Source organism: Aethalodelphis obliquidens, unplaced genomic scaffold (genome assembly GCF_003676395.1).
Source record: "Aethalodelphis obliquidens isolate GAN/ISIS:26980383/991018 unplaced genomic scaffold, ASM367639v1 scaffold128, whole genome shotgun sequence".
Taxonomy (NCBI): domain Eukaryota; kingdom Metazoa; phylum Chordata; class Mammalia; order Artiodactyla; family Delphinidae; genus Aethalodelphis; species Aethalodelphis obliquidens.
In genome coordinates this window covers 860,193-881,697 of record NW_020838072.1, presented here as the reverse complement: position 1 = coordinate 881,697, position 21,505 = coordinate 860,193, and the positions used below count along the sequence as shown (strand labels likewise).

At 37.5% G+C, this 21,505-nt stretch overlaps 1 protein-coding gene across 2 annotated transcripts in view; it reads left to right on the top strand.

The window, feature by feature from the left end:
- Positions 1 to 21,505, top strand: part of M1AP (meiosis 1 associated protein) — a 75,813-nt gene that overhangs the window by 18,159 nt on the left and 36,149 nt on the right. For both annotated transcript variants that reach the window (XM_027099080.1, XM_027099081.1), the window contains exons 2-3: positions 1,545 to 1,730; positions 2,660 to 2,828. In XM_027099080.1, coding sequence (XP_026954881.1) covers positions 1,545 to 1,730; positions 2,660 to 2,828 — 355 coding nt within the window. The remainder of the gene's footprint in view (positions 1 to 1,544; positions 1,731 to 2,659; positions 2,829 to 21,505) is intronic.

Below are 21,505 nucleotides of genomic sequence, written 5' to 3'. Positions count from 1 at the left end.
CAATAAAAAACTGCCAGCCGGGGCTTCCCTGGTGGCACAGTGGTTGAGAGTCCACCTGCCGATGCAGGGGACCCGGGTTCGTGCCCCGGTCCGGGAAGATCCCACGTGCCGCGGAGCGGCGGGGCCCGTGAGCCATGGCCGCTGGGCCTGCGCATCCGGAGCCTGTGCTCCGCAACGGGAGAAGCCACAACAGTGAGAGGCCTGCGTACCGAAAAAAAAAACAAACTGCCAACCAAAAAATTCTATTACATTATGATAAAACTCTATGAGAAAAGTGAAATGGAAATATGAATTCAAGGAGAAAAATGAATAATATTCATTTCCATCTGTTAAAAAGAAAAAAGAGCTTGCTCATGTACTTTTTAAATTGAATAATGCAAGTATCAAATCCCTATGATATTTAGATTCTATTGGATTATGTTTTAAAGAGTAGTGGTATAGTTTTATTTTGAAATATTGATATTTAAATATGCTGGAAGTTATATCCTTAACAACTACGTACTTACTTAAAATCTAGATGTCAACTTAAAAACGTATAAAGGAGTATATCATTTTTCATATTCTTTTAGGGAGTACATGAAAAGAAATGCTCAAAGGCTACTAGTCTGTACTTGAGTAGGTTTCTTATCTTCCTATCTAGATTACAAGTTTTCTTTGTGTAAGAATTATATACTATTTCTTGTGTTTTTCCCAGAGATTCATGGAGAGGAGCATGTAAGCAAAGTAACATGCTCATGAATTTTATGTGCATTTTGCAAATATTGCTCAATTCTGCTCTTTGATCAGCAAAGTTTCCTTATCCCAAATATAATTCCTCCCCACTCCACCCCCACCTGCTATTGATGCTTGGAATTCCTTCAAATAGTGTCACAAATTTTAATTCCACATTTATTCAAAATGCATATATTCTTAGAAGACGTAACATCAATCTAGAGTCAGATTAGATTAGATTACTTCCTGAGAACAAGTTTTTGTGAAGGAAAGTGAGGAGAGCCAGGAGATTTACGTGTTGGCTCCTTGACCTGACTGCAGACTAAGCCAAGCATCTCTGCTCAAAGTGATCCTGAGGGGAAGATTAGGTAGGACCTTATCATTTCTAAAATGATCAAAATCCTCATTTCTGATAAAACATCACTCTTGAATAGAGAAGCTCACTGTGCCTAGACTGACTGAGAAATGAAGATAATGTCTAAGAGTGACGCTGCTAGGCCTCCAATTTGCAGACCACCCCAAAGTAAAACTAAGCAGTCACAACTGAACCTTCCTTTGGGTGAGTGAATGAGTTAAAACACATTCTTTCCTGTTTCTAGTAATTCCACATAATCAAAGTCCTTTGGCTAAAAATTTTCCTTCCTCTGGTCTAGGGAATATTTTAGTGCAGTGCCTAGAACATAATAGGCATTCCATAGATCTTGGTCAAATAAACAGATTTTCAGGAAGGGAAAAGTACTCTTGAGGAGTAATTGATAATGAAATTAGACTGCCAGTTAATCTGAAACGTGAGTCACTAAAGATTTGCATCTTTGATTCATTTTTCTCTGCAGCAAGTGAAAGGGAACTTTGCTAGGCTGCAGGCCTGCATCTCAGAACTCCGCATATTGCAAAGAGAAGGTTGTTTCAGACCACAAGCCACTTCTCTGCAGCTGGCAATAAAGGATGGGCTCCAGCAGTTCAAACAGTACAGCGGACACATGACCACAAGTGCAGCTCTGACCTACACTTCCCTGGAGGTAAAAGATGGCTTAGGACACTAACTCATCTTCCCATTTCAGTCCATCTAGATCCTTCATTGTTTGTCATCCTTCTGTTGTTCTCTGTTTCATTCACATTGAAAGTCATGACTAGATACTCCATTGGGTACATGAGTGACTGTGAGTTAAAACACATTCAGTCTCTAGTAACATCAGGCATCAGACAAATGAGTTTAAAAATAATTATGCTTTCATCTGCATGCTTATTCATCAATTAAAAATGTCTAAGTACAAAAGAGAATTGCATGTATTTAATACTTGCCTTCCAGAGTTTCAAGTTCAACCCAGATTCAGATTGAGCAAGGAGAGAAATCTACATGGAAGTACCACTGTGAGAAAAGAGCATATAAGCTCTCTGATCTTTAGTACACATTTAATGAGTGGAATTTAAGGATTCTATTTCCTTTGTATCCTCAAGAAATCAAAGCACTTTGAGCAAGAGGGATACTGTCAATGATTCAAGCAGTCTTAAAAACTGAAACACAGTGGGCGACTTCCCTGGCAGTCCAGTGGTTGAGACTCCACGCTCCCAATACAGGGTGTGCGGGTTCAATCCCTAATCGGGGAACCCTAGTTGGGGAACTAAGATCCCACATGCTGCATGCGGTACGACCAAAAGAAAAACTAAAACTAAAACACAGGGATGGCTTCTCATTGGTCACTTTCTGGGGTAGGTTCAGCCTGTTTGGCAGGGTCTTGTGATGATCTGTCCCACCAGACCTCTCGCACCAGAATATGTCAAATGAAATTTGATTTGCAAATTACATATAAATCTTTTTCTTTGCCCTAAAGACAATAGCCACTACCACAGATTTCTGGGGTGTTTAATCCTCCAGATCTAACCTGTTACATTCTAACCTCTGTACATCAGGGAAAGTAGACACGTTGATTCTTCTATTTATTTCCAGATTACTGTTCTGACTTCACAGCCTGGAAAAGAGGTGGTCAAACAATTGGAGGAAGGATTGAAAGATACAGACATAGTCAGGGTCAGGAGACTTCAGGTGGTTGAGATCACAAAGGGAGTCCTAGAATGTATGGACTCAGCATCCCCTGTTGAAGAGGCCAGCAACGACGGTAAGAATTAAAAGAAAAGGTAAAAAGAATGGTAAGATTTTAATGAGTAGTCTTTTACAGATCAGGAAGATTATTTTCCATGGACTTTTTTTTTAAAAAAAGATTTTTTGATGTGGACCATTTTTAAAGTCTTTATTGAATTTGTTACAATATTGCTTCTGTTTTATGTTTCGGTTTTTTGGCCGCAAGGCATGTGGAATCTTAGCTCCCCTACCAGGGATCGAACCACCTGCTTTGCAAAGGGAACTCTTAACCACTGGACCACCAGGGAAATCTCTTCCATGGTCTTTTATGTTCTTAAATGAAATGAAGCCAACAGATTTCACTGTGATTCAGACAGGTGTTTCTACATGTTAGAGTTTAATTTTTTAATCATATTTTTAATTTAGAAACAATATATGTTAATGTAAAACCTGAAATATAGGTATAAAAAGTAAAAATTCCTTCCTCCTCAAGAGATTGGGGTATCACTCTTAATGCTCCATTAGATAGATAGATAGATAGATAATAGGAAGAAATATTTTATATTGTAATGGGATCATGACATACATAATATTCTGTAATCCTCTTCGCATGTTGTACAGCTATCTATGTTAGTATCTATAGACATTCCTCGTTTTTTACTGGATACATGATTTTTTTTACTTTGTGGTTGGACCATAGTTTGTTTAATCGCTTATTAATGAATAATTTGGTTTATTACATTTTGCTATCATAACCAATGCTGTATGAAGAGACTTATATGTACAGCTGGCTTCATTGGCCTATGACCAGTGCGGTCACACAAGGCCCTGCATTCAGAAAGCCCCTATGCTTAGGATTTAATGCTTTTGGGTTGCAGTCTTGAAATTCTTAATCAGTGTTTTGTAAGTGAAGTTTGATGGAACAATGGAACATGTGCCAGGGGATTATAGTCTCGGTTCATATGTGCCCTGCCTACCTCCTACCTCCCCAGAATGGGTTTTGAGTCACTGGATTCCCAGCCCTGATGTCCCCAGCCCGCCTACCCCAACCCAGTAACTACTGGCACTCAGATCTCTGCTAATAAATCCCCCATAAATCACCAGTAATCATACACTTCCTAGAAGAGAAAATATTCAAACTGAGTCTTAAAGGACAAATAGGAATTAACCAAGCAGAGGAAGAGGAAAGGGGGACTCAAAAAGGAGACCCAGGGACATGAGAAATCAAGATAAATCAACTTTCAGAGATGAGCCCATGGTTCCTTATGTCAGGAGCCTATCAGGCAGAGGCAGGAGTAAGGCTCTAAAGGTAGGCAAGGGTTAGATCAAGAAAGTCCATATATGCCCTAAACCCATTCTAAGACATTTAGATTTCATGCTAAAGCAATGGAAATTTATGAGAAGATTTTTGTCAGGAGATCAAGTAGAGATTCTCAAATTACAGCATTTAAAAGGTTTTTGACTGGTTTTAATTTATCCAACACTCAAGTTACAGTTCACCCTCTGTCAGTTCTTTCTGGTTATATTGGTCTTCTCCAAGGTTATACACACCTGGAGGTGTCCACTGTTCTGATACCATTGATCTCTTCCTGGTTCCATATAAATAACCTCACTCTTCCCTTCATGCCCTAATTAGGTTAGGGGGTTGGTAACTAAGGATGTGTTTCCCATCAAATTCTGACACATGTGGATCCTTCCAGCATCATGGACCACTGACATTGTTCTGGTTGGGGCGGGAGGGTAACTAGCCTTGCTGTGTGGTATATGAGCTCTCAGCTACTACACACCCTCTGCTTTTCTCAAGGCAGTCTCCTCACTGACTGTGCTTCTATTTCCATCCCTCCACTTGTAGTAATCTTTTCCTCTGAATTCCCCCTTCTTTCCTCTGAATTCCTCCCCTTATCCTCTTCCAACCAAATCCTCCCCATCCTTTAAGGCCTAATTGAGGTTCATGACTACTGAATTGATTTTCCTCTCCTTAGAACAACCACGTAGCCTGTGGTCTACACAACACAATTTAGCATTTAATTATATACCACATAGAATTGTTTACCATTGCTTTATTTGTTTTTAACGTCTTTTTATTGGAGTATAATTGCTTTACAATGGTGTGTTAGTTTCTGCTGTATAACAAAGTATATCAGCTATACGTATACATACATCCCCATATCCCCTCTCTCTTGCGGCTCCCTCCCACCCTCCCTATCCCACCCCTCTAGGTGGTCACACAGCACCGAGCTGATCTCTCCATGCAATGCAGCTGCTTCCCACTATCTATTTTACATTTGGTGATGTATATATGTCAGTGCTACCCTCTCACTTCATCCCAGCTTACCCTTCCCCCCCCCATGTCCTCAAGTCCATTCTCTACGTCTGCATCTTTATTCCTGTCCTGCCCCTAAGTTCATCAGAACCATTTTTTTTTTAGATTTCACATATATGTGTTAGCATACAGTATTTGTTTTTCTCTTTCTGACTTACTTCACTCTGTATGACAGTCTCTAGGTTCATCCACCTCACTACAAGTAATTCAATTTCGTTTCTTTTTATGGCTGAGCAATATTCCATTGTATATATGTGTCACATCTTCTTTATCCATTCACCTGTCAATGGACATTTAGGTTGCTTCCACTTCCTGGCTATTGTAAATAGTGCTGTAGTGAACATGGTGGTACATGACTCTTTTTGAATTATGGTTTTCTCAGGGTATATGCCCAGTAGTGGGATTGCTGGGTCATATGGTAATTCTATTTTTAGTTTTTTAAGGAACCTCCATACTGTTCTCCATAGTGGCTGCATCAATTTACGTTCCCGCCAACAGTGTAAGAAGGTTCCCTTTTCTCCACACCCTCTCCAGCGTTTATTGTTTGTAGATTTTTTGATGATACCATTGCTTTATTGTGTGATAATTTTGTCTTCTCACCTAAACTGTAAACTACTTGATATCTTTTCTATCTGTATTAACTCTTAAGCATTAAGCCTTGGCATTACAAATTTGTCTTACTCATTTCTGCGCCCCACTCTGTAGTATATCCTAGATTATCAGTATATATTTGTTGAATGAATTGATGACAGTGATACCTGTGGAGTCTGTTCTTGGTCTGCCCAGCATCCCCTGCATCCCCCTTCTTTGGTAACACCTCTACTTTCATGGTCACAGGGTGGGCTATGACCCAGGGGAGGCAATCATAGCTCTCCAGGCTACTAATCAGAGTCTTTCCCAGTGGGTTCTCAAACTGAATCTGTGAGAGAGAAGCTCTTTTTATTTCTCTTTGATCATGGACAGATCAGGCATGGACTATGTCCTTTTCTCCCTTCAGTGACTGTACCCAGAAAGTACTGAATCTCTAATGGCACAAAACTCAGAGTACTCTGAGGGTACCTGATGGCTTTATTTAAAATGGTTAGAGGCTAGCGCTGTACAGAAGAGCTTTTAAATGCAGGAAGGCAGCTTTCTACCTTGTGTCACTGCTAACGATTCTTCCAGTAACTTCCTATTTGCTTATAAATAATACATTATCCCATAAATTGCTTATAATTCCTCATTGTGAGTTAAGTGTACATATGGTTCATGGCTTGAAATCTTCCCAGTTTGCCTGTACTTTCCTCAAAGTTAATTCCTTTATTCCATTAATGTTTTGCTATATCTGATGTTCTTGTCAAGAGATTAACAACAGCAACTAGTCTTATTCTCAGAAGGATGAGTGCTCTAGAATTAGGATGCCTGAGTCTAAATCCCAGTTCTATTACTTACTAGCTGTGTGGCTTTGGAGAAGGTACTTAGCCTGTGTAAGCCTTTAATTCCTGCCCCATCCAGTAGTTATGGGAGTTAAATGAGATCATACATGTTAATTACTTAGTATACAGTAAATGCTAAATGAAAGTTAGCTACTCTTAGTATTTTTGAAAATTTTTGTATATGGATGGTTTAATATTTCTGAGATTTGTTTTTGTTTTTTATTTATTTATTTTTGGCTGTGTTGGGTCTTCGCTGCTGCACGCAGGCTTTCTCTAGTTGTGGTGAACAGGGGCTGCTCTTCATTGCAGCGTGCAGGCTTCTCATTACGGTGGCTTCTCTTGTTGCGGAACATGGGCTCAGTAGTTGTGGCAGCGCAGGCTTCAGTAGTTGTGGCGCACGGGCTTAGTTGCTCCGCAGCATGTGGGATCTTCCTGGACCAGGGTTCGAACCTGTGTCCCCTGCATTGGCAGGTGGATTCGTAACCACTGCGCCACCATGGAAGTCCTGAGATTTGTTTTTAATGGCCAGGCCTCAAGTGGACTGTGAGTTACCTGAGGATAAGACTGTGTCTTATACATCTTTGTATCACCAGCATATATCATTCTGCCTGGCACATAGTAGATTCTCAATAAATGTTTCTTGAATAAATAAATAATGATTGGGAAAAAACAAATAATTTGTGAGAGGTGGTGGTCACACTCTCTGACATCAACTCAAATATTTAGGGACATATGCCAAACACCTGTAGCTTCCCTTCGTAGCCCATGAATATCATGAATTGATTCAAACCCTTTTTGAATCTATTTATAATTTTTTAACTGTGGTAACCATGATCATCAATTAAATAAAAATTGTCTACACGCTACCTTTTGAAGAAAGAAACAGGTTACCATACAAGGAAATGATATTACAGATCAGTTTTAAAAGGAGCTATGAGACTATGTCCTTCGATTGGTCTAATTTCTGCCTTCTTTAGTGCAGCCCTGCATAGTGAGATCTAATTATTACAAAGATGGCTTGGAGACTGCAAGATCCAGAATTGTTGAAGAAAAAGCGAACTTTGAAATTAAGAAGGTAGACTTACCTTTTAGAGAGTTCTTTAGCAAGATAATTTCATTTTAATGAAAAGGTTAACTTTAAATCACATTCATATCAGTTAAGGTTTTCTATAAATTTTCAGGCTTATGGCTTATTATATGTTTTCTTTCAAGTGTATAAATGACACTTTCTTCCATCTGTTCTTGATTAGCCTAACTTGTTCATTTTTTCTTTATTTAAAATTTAGCTGATATTAAGAACATCAGAAGTTCACCAGATGTATTTGACAGAGATATGTTTACAAAGTTTTATGGAGCTGAAAATGAATTTGACTGATCTTAAAATTTTTTAGGTGGTCATCCAACAGGAAATACAATAATTAAATTAAATTAAATCCACCCCTATTCTTTTTTTTTTTTTCCTTTTTTTTTTTTTTTTTTTTTGCGGTACGGGGGCCTCTCACTGTTGTGGCCTCTCCCGCTGCGGAGCACAGGCTCCGGACGCGCAGGCTCAGCGGCCATGGCTCACGGGCCTAGCCGCTCCGCGGCATGTGGGATCTTCCCAGACCGGGGCACGAACCCGTGTCCCCTGCATCGGCAGGCGGACTCTCAACCACTGCGCCACCAGGGAAGCCCCCCCCCATTCTTAGCTGAATGCAAAGACAGTATAAAAGCTATGAAGTTATCATCAGTGTTATTATTACTATATGTGTGGTCACTATAATAAAAGCCTCAAATAAATCCCCAGTTTAAATACACATTCTTTACACACATTCAATAAACTCGGAGTTGTAAGCAATGTTGAATCTTTAATAAAATGTTTTTCTTTAATTTAGAAAAGCTTATTTAGTTATGTTAAGGCTTGTAAGAATGGTCTTAGATTGTATTCTCCATCCTGTAAGCCCATAGGAATTGTTTTAAAATTTGCTCAAGTAAATGCTTGCTTTAAAGAACCATTTCTTACCCTTGCAAGTGTGGAAATAAGTCATTTGTATAAACTTGAAAAAAAATTTAGCTGAAATATCCTGCCTAGCTGTCTCTGTGGTAGCTTTTGTCCAGTTATTCTTTAATTTTTTATTACAAGTAAACACTCCCTATACAGAAGTATAATATAAACAGTTCAAAATGACCCAAAATTCTACCCTCCAGAGATAATTGCTATCAGCAGTGTAGGACACATTCTACTGGATTGCTTTCCTTACACATATATTGGACATGAACATACATGTAATGTTATTAGGGTTTTTGATACCATCCACTTTTACAAAAATGGAACTATATAATACCCACTGATCTGCATTTTTTTATTTAGCTATTTATCCAATAATTCTTTTCATATTGGAATATAGAGCTCTAACCCATTCCTTTTAGTAGCTGTGAGGTATTCTATTGTATAAATTCATCACCATTTATTTAACCATCCAGCTGAATTTTTATTTGAACTCTGTGCCCTTGAACAAGTTACTTAAACGCTTCATCCCACAATTTTCTCATTTATAAAATAAGGCTAATAATAGTAGCTATTCTATAGGGTTTTTACAAGGATTAAATATAACTTGCATGTAAAGTACTTAAAACAGTACCTGGCACATGTGAGCAATGCATAAATGTTTTCTGTTGATATTAATAGTAATAGTAAGAGTTTGTGAGAGATGGTGTCCTCGCACAAACTTTTTACTGAGAAAATTTATACATACCTTTTTACTGAGAAAATTTCAGGCTCTAATAATTTTTTATTGAAAAGAAAATGTGACTATAAAATAATTTTTAATTCAAAATCATTCACAATTCTACTACTCCATTACACTGATTTTGTTTTTGCACATTACCTCTCAGTTGTCCACAATCATTTTTAGGTTTCAGAGTTATAATTTATGTATGTAATTTTTTTGTTTTCATGTAACATAATATTATAAAACTTTTTCCATAGTTTTTTAGCCTTCTTTTCTGTTATTTATCCATTTTGTTCCTGTTTTGCTCTTAAAAGAGGACTAGAAATGTTGGTCTGTGTAATAGAGATGTGAAGAGATATACTTCTCACAGGGGAAGATGGAATACTTTATCTTTATATGACCTCTTTATATGTAAGCCAACCTGACACCTTTAGAGCAGATCTCTAATACTGGATTTTGATCATAAATTTAAGATCTGGGAGAGCCTTCCAATTCCAGCAGCCAAAATTAAGCACATAGGAGAGCCATCAATGGAGAGAATAATGCTGCTAGTTGGTTTTATTTTTAAGTAAGTTCTGAGCCTCAAGGAAAAGATATGTGAACTAAAAGCCATAGTCTCTTAAATACTCTAACAGTTGTCTATAGATTATAATAACAGCAACATTTTATTGAACACTTTCTGTCCAAATACTTTCTGTTTTAAATAGTTTCCACTATTATTTAATCTCATATATCTAGATGAAGAAATTAAGGCATAGTTTCTTGTCCAAATTAGCTTTCGCAAAGTTTCTTAGTTAAGATACAGAACAGGGATTATAAGCAGTCTGACTCTAAAGCTCACATACTTAACCATTCTCTATACTTCCTCAGTTGAAAAGAGCAATAAAGATAATCAAAAATTCAAAAGTTGGTTCTTTGAAAAAAACTGATAAAATAGAGAATTTTTTGGTGAAATCAATGAAGAAAAGACAAAGAAAGAGGACACAATAAACTATGTTAGGGTTGTGAAAAAGGAGCATAACTGCAGAATCAAAACATTGGAATCAAACATTTAGACAAAAACCAATATATTACTTAAAAGATACAAATTTTGACTCAGAAATAAAAATCTAAATGGTTCCCCTAACCAATTATCAATCCTAGATGGTTTTATAGTCAAATTCCATCAAACTTTCAAGGGACAGATCACTCCAATCTTATACAAACTCTTCTAGAAATTAAAAAAGAAAGAAAGAAAAAGAAAATACCCCCCCACCGCCAAGTCATGATAGAAAACCAGACAAGAACAATGTGAGAAAAGAAAATTGCAGGCCAGTCTGCTCATGAAAATAGATAAAACCATCTTAAATTATCTTATCATGTATAAAAAGAGACTATATAACTGATCAAGTTGGATTTATCCCTGTAATACAAGGTGATTTTGCATTAGAAATATATAAATATAAATTTAACCAAGGAGGAAAAGACCTATACTCTGAAAACTATAAGACATCGATGAAGGAGATTAAAGATTGTACAAATAAATGGAAAGATATCCTGTGTTCATGGATTGCAAGAATTAATATTGTTAAAATGTCCATATTACCCAAAGCAATCTACAGATTTAATGCAATCTGTATAAAATACCCATGACATTTGTCACAGAACTAGAACAAATAATCCTAAAATTTGCATAGAACCACAAAAGACACTAAAGAGCCAAAGCAATCTTGAGAAAAAAGAAAAAATTTGGGGGTATCATGCTCCCTTACTTCAGACTATGCTACCAAGCTACAGTAATCAAAAAAGTATGGTACCACCACAAAAACAGACACATAGATCAATGGAACAGAATAGAGATACCAGAAATAAACCCACATACTTATGGCCAATTAATCTACGACAAAGGAGGCAAAAATACACAATGGAGAAAAGACAGTCTCTTCAATAAAGTGGTGTTGGGAAAACAGCACAGCTATGTATAAAATAATTAAATTAGAATATTATCTCACACCATATACAAAAATAAACTCAAAATGGATTAAAGACCTAACTGTAAGACTAGAAACCATAAAACTCCTAGAAGAAAATATAGGCAAAACACTCTTTGACATAAATCATAGCAATATTTTTTTAGCTCTGTCTCTTAAGTCAATGGAAACAAAAGCAAAAATAAATAAAGGGGGCCTAATTAAACTTAAAAGCTTTTGCACAGTGAAAGAAATCATTGACAATATGAAAAGACAACCTAGTTAATGGGAGAAGATATTTGCAAGTGATATCATTTGATAAGGGATTAATATCCAAAATATATAAAGAGATCATACAACTGAATATCAGAAAATCAAACAACCCAATTAAAATGGGCAGAAGACCTGAATAGACATTTTTTCCAAAGAAGACATATATATGACCAACAGGTACATGAAAGGATGCTCAACATCACTAATCGTCAGAAATGCAAATCAAAACCACGATGAGCTATCACCTCACACCTGTCAGAATAGCTATCATCAAAAAGACAACAAATAATAAATGTTGGCAAGGATGTGGAGAAAAGGGAAGCCTAGTACACTGTTAGTAGGAATGTAAATTGGTGTAGCCACTATGGAAAACAGTATAGAGGTTCCTCAAAAAATTAAGAATAGAATTACCATATGATCCAGCAATTCCACTCCTGTGTGTATATCTGAAGAAAACAAAAATGGGGGCTTCCCTGGTGGCGCAGTGGTTGAGAGTCCGCCTGCTGATGCAGGGGACACAGGTTTGTGCCCCAGTCCAGGAAGATCCCACATGCCGCAGAGCGGCTGGGCCCGTGAGCCATGGCCGCTGGGCCTGCGTGTCCGCAGCCTGTGCTCCGCAACGGGAGAGGCCACAACAGTGAGAGGCCCATGTACTGCAAAAAAAAAAAAAGAAAACAAAAACACTAATTTGAAAAGACATATGCACCCCAATGTTCATAGCAGCATTATTTACAAAACCACGATATGGAAGCAACTTATGTCCATCACCAGATGCGTGGATAAAGGAGATGCGGTATATATATATACAATGGAATATTACTGAGCCATAAAAAGGATTGAAATTTTGCCATTTGCACAACATGGATGGATCCAGAAGGTATTATACTTAGTGAAGTAAGTCAGACAGAGAAAGATAAATACTGTACATTATCATTATATGTGGAATCTAAAAAATAAATGAATGAATATAATAAAACAGAAACAGACTTATAGATACAGAGAACAAATTAGTGGTTACCAGTGGGGAGAGGGCTTAGAGGGAGGGGCAAGATAGGGGAAAGCAATTAAGAGGTACAAACTACTATGTATAAAGGTACAAGGATGTAATGTAGAGCACAGGGAAATAGCCAATATTTTATAATAACTTTAAATGGAGTATAATCTGTAAAAAGATTGAATTACTATGTTGTACACCTGAAACTAATATAACATTGTAAATCAACAATACTTCAATAAAAAAGAAAGAAATGTATAAATATAATTTACATCAACAGATAAAGGTAAAAATTATGTTATCTTAATAGATACAGAAAAACATATGATAAAATTAACATCCATTCATTATTTAAGAAAAAAATCTTGGTAAACTAGGGATAGAAAATAACTTCTGTAACTTGGCAAAATGTTTCTATCAAAAATCTACAATACGGTTCTTTACTGGTGAAAGATTACCTTCAGGCCTTTACATGCAGCACCATATGAGCAAGTGAAACTAGACTAAGCACAAAGGAGAAAAAAAAAGGAGAGTGGCCAAGATGGCAGAGTAGAAAGACCCTGAGCTCACCTCCTCTTGCGAGCACACCAGAATCACAACTATCTGTAGAATAGCCATCAATGAAAAAGACCAGAACCTACCAGAAAAGATCTTCTAAAGACATATGACTAAAGACATAAAGAAGGGACCACAACAAGATTGGTAGGAGGGGCAGACTCACAATATAATCAAGTCCCATACGCCCTGGGTGGGCAACCCTCAAAACAGAGAATAATTATATTGTAGAGGTTCTCCCACTGTAGTGAGAGTTCTGAGTCCCATATTGGGCTCCCCAGCCCAGGGTCCTGCACCAGAAAGATGAGCCCCAGAGCATTTGGCTTTGCAGGCTTAATTTCAGGAATCCCAAAGGTCTGGGGGAAATAGAGACTTCATTCTTAAAGGACACACACAAAATCTCACACACACTGGGACCCAGGGCAAAAGCAGTAATTTGATAGGAGCCTGGGCCAGACCTAGCTGCTTGTCTTGGAGAGTCTCCCAGAGAGATGGGGGGCAGCTGCAGCTCACCCTGGGGACATAGGCACTGGCAGCAGCCATATTTGGGAGCTTTCTATCATATGGACACTGGTGCAGGCAGGCACCATCATGGGATCTTCCCTCTGGCTCATTAGCACCAAGACTTGGCCCCACCCAACAACCTGTAGGCACCAATGCTGGGACACCTCAGACCAAACAACTAACTAAGCAGAGACATAGCCCCACCCATCAGCAGTCAGGCTGCCTAAAGACTACCTGAGCTCACAGCCACCTCCAGATATGCCTTTAGACACAACCCTGCTCACCAGAGGGCCAAAACCCAGCTCCCACCCTGCCCTCTGGGAAGCTTGCAGTAACCTCTAGACCAGCCTCACCCACCAGGGGGCAGACACTAAACGCAAGAAAACCACAATCCTGTAGCCTGCAGACCCAGCCCACTGACAACAGGCCAGACCCTACCCTAGGATCAGCTGGGCCCCAGCCCTGCCTACTAGCAGGCCAACACAAGCTTTGTGACACCCCAGACCCCATACCCAACTGTGACAGGAATCACCCTCCCCACCCACTCCCCAGCAATATGATACCAGCTCTGGGATCCCTGGGCCCTGCAGCTAGACTCCAGGACCTGGATCTGCTTGCCAATAGACTTGCACTAACCCCAGGACCTGGCTTCACCCACCAGTGGGCAGGCAACAGACCTAGGGTCTTCTGGACCCTGACTCTGTCCACCAGTGAGCCAGCACTAGCCCCAGGGCCACCTGAGGTTCTATAATTAGCCACCTTGTGACCAGAACCCACTAACCAGCAGCTAGTAGCATCCACACAAGGCAGGGCCTGGCAACCAACCTGGCTAGGGACCAACAAAGCCTACCAGACTGCCCACATAGCCCACCACAACAGAAGCACCCACACAGCCCTCGTGGGGGGAACCCGTAGAGCATATAACATGGGTGACAAGAGGAATGTATGCTGAGGGGATGCATAGGACATCTCCTACAGAAGGCCACTTCTCCAAGGTCAAGAAAAGTAACCTAACACATACATAAAAATACAAATAGCAACTTAGACAAAATGAGGCAACAGGGGAACATGTTCCAGACAAAGTGACAAGATAAAACCCCAGAAGAACTAAGCGAAGTGAAGATAGGCAATCTACCCAAGAGAGTTCAGAGTAATGATTGTAAAGATGATCAGAGAACTTGGGAGAAGAATGGATGTACAAGTGAGAAGTTAGAAGTTTTTAACAAAGAGTTAGAAAATATAAAGAACAACCAAACAGAGATGAAGAATACAATAACTGAAATGAAAAATACACTAGAAGGAATCAACAGTAAACTAAATGCTACAGAAGAATGAACCAGTGATCTGGAAGACAGGGTAGTGGAAATCACTGCCGCTGAATAGAAAAAAGAAAAAGAATGAAAAGAAATGAGGACAGTTTGAGAGACCTCTGGGACAACATCAAGTGCACTAATATTCGCATTATAGGGGTCCCAGAAGGAGAAGAGAGGGAAAGGGGCGGAGAACATATTTGAAAACATAATAGCTGAAAACTTCCCTAACCTGGGAAAGGAACAGTCACCCAAGTCCAGGAAGTGCAGAGAGTCCCATACAGGATTAACCCAAAGAGGAACACACCAAGACACATTGTAATTAAAATGAAAAAAATTAAAGATAAAGAGAGAATATTAAAAAGCAGCAAGGGAAAGGCAACAAATACCATACAAGGAAACTCCCATAAGGCTATCAGCTGATTTTTCAGCAGAAACTCTTCAGGCCAGAAGGGAGTGGCACAATATATTTAAAGTGGTGAAAGGGAATAACCTATAACCAAGAATACCCAGAAGGATTGCCTTCAAAAATCAGGAATAATACATGGATGCCCCATCACCACTTTGATTCAGCATAGTTGTCCTAGCCTAGTAAGATAAGAAAAATACTAAAGGGTGTGAAGATTGAATAGAAAGAAACAAAACTGTTTTTATTTGAAACATATTTAATTGACTACATTAATAACCAAATTAGTAAGAGTTTAACAAGTTGGCTGGATATAAGATAAACATACAAAAGTCAATAGCATTTCCTGGAAATTGAGTTATTTGTAGTGAGGTAGATGGACCTAGAGTCTGTCATACAGAGTGAAGTAAGTCAGAAAGAGAAAAACAAATACTGTATGCTAACACATATATATGGAATCTAAAAAGCAAACAAAAAAATGGTTCTAAAGAACCTAAGGGCAGGACAGGAATAAAGACACAGATGTAGATAATGGACTTGAGGATGTGGGAGGGGGAAGGGTAAGCTGGGACGAAGAGAGAGAGTGGCATGGACACATACACTACCAAATGTAAAATAGATAACTAGTGGGAAGCAGCCACACAGCACAGGGAGATCAGCTCCGTGCTTTGTGACCACCTTGAGGGATGGGATAGGGAGTGTGGGAGGGAGACACAAGAGGGAGGGGATATATGTATATGTATAGCTGATTCACTTTGTTACACAGCAGAAACTAACACAACATTGTAAAGCAATTATACTCCAATAAAAATGTTTTTAAAAAAAGTCAATAGCATTTCTATAATTAGAAACAAACTCTTAGAAACTTCAATTTTTAAAGAAATACCTTTTACAGTAATAAAAAAGTAAAGTATTTAGAAATGAATTTTAACAAAAGATGCATAGAATAGTTATTGGGAATAGTTTAAAGCTTTACTGATGCACCTTAAAGAAGATATAATTAAGTGGAGCATGTTAATGGATAGAAACATTCAATATCATAAGGATTCAGTTCTCCCCAAATTGATCTATCAATGCAATTCCAATCAAAATGCTATCAGTTTTTTAATGAACCTGACAAGCTGATCCTAATATATATATTAGATGCAAAGATATATATTAAGGCTAAAGGTTTACCTTGCCTGATATTAAGATGATTAAAAGGCTGTTCTAATTAAGACAGTGTTATATTGACACAGGGAAAGGCAAATTGTCCAGTCTAGAACAGATGAGAGAGCCCAGAAACAGACAGCCATATTATATGAAAACTTGATATGTGGCTGAGTTGACATGGCAAAGCATGGAAAGGATGGATCTAGTCATTAAATCATACTGGAACTATCAGTATTCCGTATGGGAAAAATGAAATTTGATCCCTCTGCATGCCATTTACAATACTATATTTTAAATGTATTAAAGATTTAAATATGAAAGTTAAAACTTTTGCAGGAAAATATAGGAGAAAATTTTATCACCAAAGGTAGGAAAGAAGAGGAATAAAGTTTGCTAACCATAAAGTAAAAGATTGGTAAGTATGGTTACTTCAAAATTAAGAATGTCTGTCCATCAGAGACACCATGAAGAAAGTGATGACAAGTCATAACTATATTTACAACTCATATGACCAATAATGAGTTGGTATCCAGAATAAGGAATGCCTGAAACCCAATTTTTTTTAAAAAGACAATCTAATTTTTAAATAAACAAAAAATCTGAACAGGTATTTCACAGAAGAGGAAATCTCAAAATAAACATAAGAAAAATTCTCACCCTCATTAGTAATCAGGGAAACACAAAACAATGATATCCCATTTTATGCCCACTAGTTTGCAAAAAATTAAGAAGTCTCACTATAGTGTTGGCAATAGCAGAGCATGGAAACTCTTATAGACTGACAGAAAGAATGTAATTGGTTCACAACTTGTCATTTTATTGTAAAGTAACAGTCACAATACCCTAGAAGAATTCCTAGAAGAATATCTCTAGAAAAACTTTTACAAATGTGCACTTGGAGACATGTACAAGAATGTGAATAGTGACATTATTTAAAAGGCCAGAAATTAGACTACTCAAATGTCCATTGAATGAGGCATGAATAAGTATCACAAGGTTTATTCACAAAGTGGAAATGAGTGAACCACAGCTACCTACAACAATGTAGATAAATCTTTTCAATATTGAGGAAAAAAAGCAGATAACCAAGGATATAGACAATAAGATATCTCTTTATAAAGCTCAAGCAAAACAAAATACTAACGTGTTTGTTTAAAATAAAAAAACTAGTTTTAAAAGGAAAAGAATGATTTTTAAAAATTCAGTGTAGCAAGGTTTCCCTTAGAGAAGATCAGGGCAAAGCATATAGATATCTTAGTAGCGTCAATGATCTACATCTTAAGTTGAATAAAGGCTTCATGAGTGTTCATTTTGCTGTTATGCTTCATAGCTTAAATATATGTTGCATGTATTCATTTTCATATAAAAAATTTTATAATGGCTTTCCAAAGAATGACTAAGTAATACATATGACAAAACTAAAACGGCCACTGTGATCAATGCATTTTGGCATCCAGAGGGCATCTGTCCAGGTTGACAGCAGTCTGCACTCATTGGGTATGTAAGTCTTTCAACCATTTACAAATCATCTTAATGATGCTGTCAACCAGCCTCCATTTCTCAGCCTTGGTACACAAGGATATCAGGTTCCCTTTCTAAGTGCTCACAACCATCTGTTTAATATTTCCTCCCAGTCTTTACTAGGGATTGATGTCAAGCTCTTTTGGAAAGGTATTTTATCCATATGTGTTCTCAGGAAACACCAAATGTTAACAACCCAAACATAGAAGATAAAGATTCATTGCTTCCTAAAGTGTTCCAGAAAAAAAAAAAACTTTTTCTATGATTCATGCTTCAGTACAGTTGTCAGACTCCACTTATTGATTTTTTCTCCTTTCATTGTCTTCAAAAATAGACCAGAAAATGCAGCTGTTTATTGAGCTTGTCTTTGAAAACTACATTAAAGTCATGTCCCTATGGCTTTAAGACTAAATTAGAACCACTGTTTTATTTAATACCTAAAGATTTTTAACACAGAGAGACGTTTATTAACAGAAACCATGGTCTCAGAAAAATGGCAAAAATTGAATTGAAGAATTTTTTTTAGAGTTCCATAGAAAATCTAAAGTTATTTGAAAATTAGGTCTTTTAAATTTTTTCCTCACCTCTTTTGAGGAATAATTTGCATACTGTAAGTTGCATCCACAGTGTACAATTCAATGAGTTTTGACAGTTGTATATGCCCATCACCACAATCAAGATACAGAACACTTCCATCAATCCCAAAAGATTCCTCTTGCCCCTTTACACTCAATCCCTCTCTCCATCCTTGGCATACACCACTTATCTGTTTTTTGTCTGTAAATTAGTTTGTATTTTATATAAATGGGATCATATAAATGGTATATACTTCTTCTGTGTCTGGCTTTTTTCATTTAGATTTTGAGATTCATCCATGTTGTTTATATCAACAAGTAGTTGTTAGCTTTTTTTTTATTTCTGAGTAGTAGTATATTGTATGACTATGCCACGTATTGTTTACCCATTCTGCTGTTAATGGATGTTTCAGTTGTTTCTAGTTTTTGACTGTAGTGTCTAAAGTTCCTACAAATGTCTGTACACAAATCTCTGTATGGACATACGTTTTTGCTTTTTTTTTTTTTTTTTTTTTTTTTTTGCGGTACGCGGGCCTCTCACTGCTGTGGCCTCTCCCGTTGTGGAGCACAGGCTCCGGACGCGCAGGCTCAGCGGCCATGGCTCACAGGCCCAGCCGCTCCGCGGCATGTGGGATCTTCCCGGACCGGGGCACAAACCTGTGTCCCCTGCATCGGCAGGCGGACTCTCAACCACTGTGCCACCAGGGAAGCCCTGGACATACGTTTTTATTTTTCATGGGTCTTACTGTGTTTATGGTTAATCTTCTTCCATCCACTTACTTTCAACGCATTTGTGTCTTTATACTTAAAGTGTATCTCTTATACACAGCATAAAATTGGGTCTTGCTTTTTATCTATTATGCTCTTCTCTGCTTTTTTTTGGAGTGTATACTCCATTAACATTTACCATAAGTATTGATATGGTTGGATTTAGGTCAGTCATTTTATTTTATTTTTTTGTCCTCTCTGATTTTTCTTCGTCTTTTCCCTGCTTTCTTTGGATTATTAAACATTTTTAGAATTCTATTTTATCTATTGTCATTAGCTAATTTTCTTGCATTATTTTTAGTGGTTTCTATAGGGATTACATTATACAATCTTAACTTTTCAAAGTCTACTTAGAGTCAATATAGTAAACTTCACATAAAATGTAGAAACCTCAAGATTACAGTACTTCACATAAAATATAGAAACCTTGTAGGAATTAAAATATATTTTTAAACTTGTTTATAGCCTACTTAGACTTAACATAGTACCATGTCATGGAAAATATACAAACTTTGCAACTATGTAGGTCCATTTATCCCCTACACACACACACACACACACACACACACACACACATTGTCTTTTTGTTGTATTTGTTGTGTGTATTACATACACATTATAAACTTCACAAGGCAATATTATAAATTTTTGCTTTAAACAATCATGTGTATTTTAAAGAAACTAAGAGAAAAATAGTTTTTATATTTACTGTTTCCAGTGTTCTTCATTCATTCCTAAAGATCCAGCTTTCCCTTCAGTATCATTTCCTTCAGCTCAAAGAACTTTAGTATTTCTTGTAGTTTGGTTCTGGTAACGACAAATTTCTTAGCTGTTATTTTCTGAAAATGTATATTTCACTTTCATTCTTGAAGGAGGTTTTTCTTATATATAGACTTATGGGTTGACAGGATTCTCTTTTCTTTCAGCACATTAAAGATGTTGCTCCACTGTCTTCTGGCCTTCCATGGTTGCTCAATAAAAGTCATAGTCCTTAAATCACTTTCCCCTTTGTGTAAAGGATCGGTTTTCTGGCTGCTTTCAAGAATTTTCTCTTTATGTTTTTTTTTTTAAGCAGGTTTACAATGCTGTGACTAGGCACAGATTTCTTGTTTGGGTTCACTGAGCTTTTTTAGTCTGTAAATTTATATTCTCAACCCAATTTGGGAAATTTGCTGCCATTATTTAGTCAAATTTTTTTCTGTCTCATTCCCTCTCTTCACTCCTTTGGGACTCCAATTACCACATGTTAAACCTTTTTAAATTTTTCCACAGTTCCCCAAGGCTCTGTGGTATTCTGCTTGTTTGTTTTGTCCAAACTTTTTTCTCTCTCTTCTTCAGATCAGATGATCTCTATTGATCTACCTTTAAATTCACTGACTCTCATCTCTCATCTCCAGTCTGCTGTTAAGCTCATGTGGTGAATTTTTTGTTCAGATATTGTACTTTTCAGTTCTAAAATTTCCATTTGGTACTTTTTTATATTTTCTATTTCTCTGTTGATATTTCCTATCTTTTCATTCATTATGAACATATTTTCCATTCCTTATGACCATAATTTTAATTACGCTGCTTTAAAGTTCTTGTCTGTTAACTCTAACATCTTTGTCATCTTGGGGTTTGCATCTGTGGACTGTATTTTTCCTCTGAAATTGGGCCATATTTTCTGACTCTGTATGCCAAAAACATTTGGATTGTATTTTCTGAATATTATATTGTATAGACTCTGGAATCTATTGTATTACTCTGAAAATTATTTGTTTTAGCAGACAATTAACTTTGTTAGACTCAAACTGCAACATTTCATGGCCTGTAGTAGGCCCCTCACTCAAATCTCAGTTCCATTCTTTAAGCCTAAACTATGAACTGCTTTCAGTTTGTCCCACCTAGGTTCAGCTAGGTGCCTGGACTGAGTTTAAATACATAATTTCAGGCTCTCTGGCTCTGGCTTTCTCCTTCCTTGGATTTATTCCTCGCTCTCCAGGGGCTCTGGTTGCCCCAGGCTGCTTCCCCTGGTAATGCCAGTGAAAGACAGAGGGGTTTCTGTTGAAGCTTTTGTTGCCCCTGCACAGCTGTGATCGAGGCTACCCTCAGGGCAAAGGTGCAAAAAATGGGGAACTCATTCCTTGCTGGTCACTTACTCCAAGTTTCAGCTCCCCTCACAAACCTATCTTTGTTCAGTCTCAAGAGCCCTCGGGTAATTATTTTGTTTTGTTTTGTTTTTTAATACTATCCAGAGTTTGTCTGTTATTTACAGGAAG